At 51.4% G+C, this 2,074-nt stretch overlaps 1 protein-coding gene across 1 annotated transcript in view; it reads right to left on the reverse strand.

The window, feature by feature from the left end:
• The window catches only part of EIF2D (eukaryotic translation initiation factor 2D), a gene marked incomplete at its 5' end in the record, with an annotated part of 23,838 nt that extends 21,766 nt beyond the window's left edge, over positions 1-2,072 (reverse strand). The window contains 2 exons of the mRNA XM_019629132.1: positions 1,284-1,401; positions 1,853-2,072. Of these exons, the coding sequence (XP_019484677.1) occupies positions 1,284-1,401; positions 1,853-2,072 (338 nt within the window). The remainder of the gene's footprint in view (positions 1-1,283; positions 1,402-1,852) is intronic.
• Positions 2,073-2,074: the final 2 nt, after the last annotated feature.

The raw sequence follows: 2,074 nt of genomic DNA on the forward strand, positions 1-2,074 counted from the left end.
CATCCTGTCAACCTGCTGGAGCGCAGCACTGCTCAGCTCGGGCCGGGACTCGAACCGCTGTTGCTCAGAGCTCACACCTATAGTAGTTTCTGCTCTCGAAAGACACAATTCTAGGAACATTAGGCCCCCAAAAATCCTTAGAGGTGGTACGGAGAGATTTTCAGCTTGTTTATTTTAAGGAAGACAGGTTAATGAGAGAAATAAGGAGAAACAGCTATTAGACAAGGACTATCGTAATGCCCATCTCCATCCTACTGCCTTACCTGTCGGATATAGATTCTTCTCCAGTTCAAATAAGATGGGGTTACCGCCGCTCACGTACACAGTTACCGCATCCCCTCTGTGAGCATACAACTTCACAATGTTGAGCTCTTCCTTTCCAGGCACTAACTCAGTGACCTGATCGGTTCCAAGAGTGGGGAAAGCAGCTGTCACATCAGCCCGAAGCTTTCTCCTGCAGAAAGCACACCAATACCTGGTATGAATGCTGCCTCGGATGGATTTTCATAAATACTGAGGACTCACTAGAAAATCATGAAGGCCAAGGAAAGATGGTCTGGTTAATGATACCCTTATTTGCACACACTCTTCCAAAACATCCTATTTCTGTTTCTCATCCAATGTCTCCTCTAGTTTCACACGTTCCTGGGGTATGTCTCTCAGTTTTACAAAGAAAGAGAAAAGCTGATACCCAGGGTGCACCCCAAGATAGCCTTACGTTGTAAACTCAGCTCTGCCTTCCTGACTCCAAGCCTAGCCCTTGGACCCACTCCTTTCTCTCATATACTTGGCAAATCTGTCAGCTTATGATTAACGAGCTATACCAGGGCACCAAGAATGACAACTATAACTGGTTCCAAAACTGCCAACGTTATATCTTCACCTGCAACACTGAACAGATACAGCACTTACCTGCGCCGTATCCCCTCCCACTTAACCCCCCACCTGCCAGAAGTAATCACTAGACACGTTTTCTCATATACTTGCATCCTCTGTGCCCCACCTGNGCTGCCCCATTCGTGAGAGACGGCCCAGAGTCACCACAACAAAGGCAGTGCTCTGAGAATCTTGGGAATTTTAAGCTTCATGTCCTCAACATCTTTTTGCTGGCTAAAATTTAAGTTGTGAAAACTCAACTTTATTTGCCAGATTAACCCTCCAGTCCCCCTTTTCCACAGCACGTCCTTCAGTCAACCCCTCCATCAGTCCTGGCCTGTCCTGCCACCGAGGACGAAGACAGAGACCCGCCGCCCGGCCACCAGCCCACGCCATGCCTTCCGTACCAGCAGGAATACACGTGGCTGCCGAGGAAAGTGCTGGTGAGTAACGGGAGGTCAGCCTTTTTGACTTGGCACTTCAAAGCCTGTAAGAAGCATCGCTGTAACAGTTCATCCATTTGTTCTGCAAGGAAAAGAGAAGAACTACATCCTTCCTGAGGGACACAGAACAGCGGGTGCTCCCAGCCAGCTCCACCCCTACCCCACCCCTTAGCTCTGAAAGGAACCCAGTCCCAGGTCCCAAAGCTCCCGGACTCTCTGGAGCACGGAGCCTTTAGAGAAGGTGTCAAGCCACGAAGTGCTCCCCAGCCAGGAGCTACTGCTTTTCTGACAAAGAAACCTTAGAGGGCTCTATAGCTGGACACAGTCCAAACTCCAGGGCAGACTGGCGCCCAGGGAAACATGACTTATGTGGAAAAGACTCCCGGGTGAGATGTCGAAGGGCTGCTGCACCACCCTCACCAAAAACAAGGACGTGCCCCTCCTGTCCCACAGCTTTGGTGCCACTCCAGTCAGGAGAGTGCAGCTTCAATCTCCTAAATTGGGAGATGGCCCGTTTCCCGCCAGAGCTATACCTTGAAGGGTCTTGCTATCTGTGGGGTCTGGGTTCAGGCCCCCGACGCTGGGGTCTTCTGAGGCTTCTGACAGGGTCTTCTCCCCACACATCTGGTGAACCTCCCCATTCTCCTCTTCCACTCCCTCCAGGGTCAGGTGCTTCATGTCTCCCTGCAGGGCAGGGTCTACCGGGATGGACCGCTTCTCTTCAGCGACATCTGGGGCATCCGGCGCCAGTGGGG

Source organism: Hipposideros armiger, unplaced genomic scaffold (assembly GCF_001890085.2).
Source record: "Hipposideros armiger isolate ML-2016 unplaced genomic scaffold, ASM189008v1 scaffold_826, whole genome shotgun sequence".
Classification (NCBI taxonomy): Eukaryota; Metazoa; Chordata; class Mammalia; order Chiroptera; family Hipposideridae; genus Hipposideros; species Hipposideros armiger.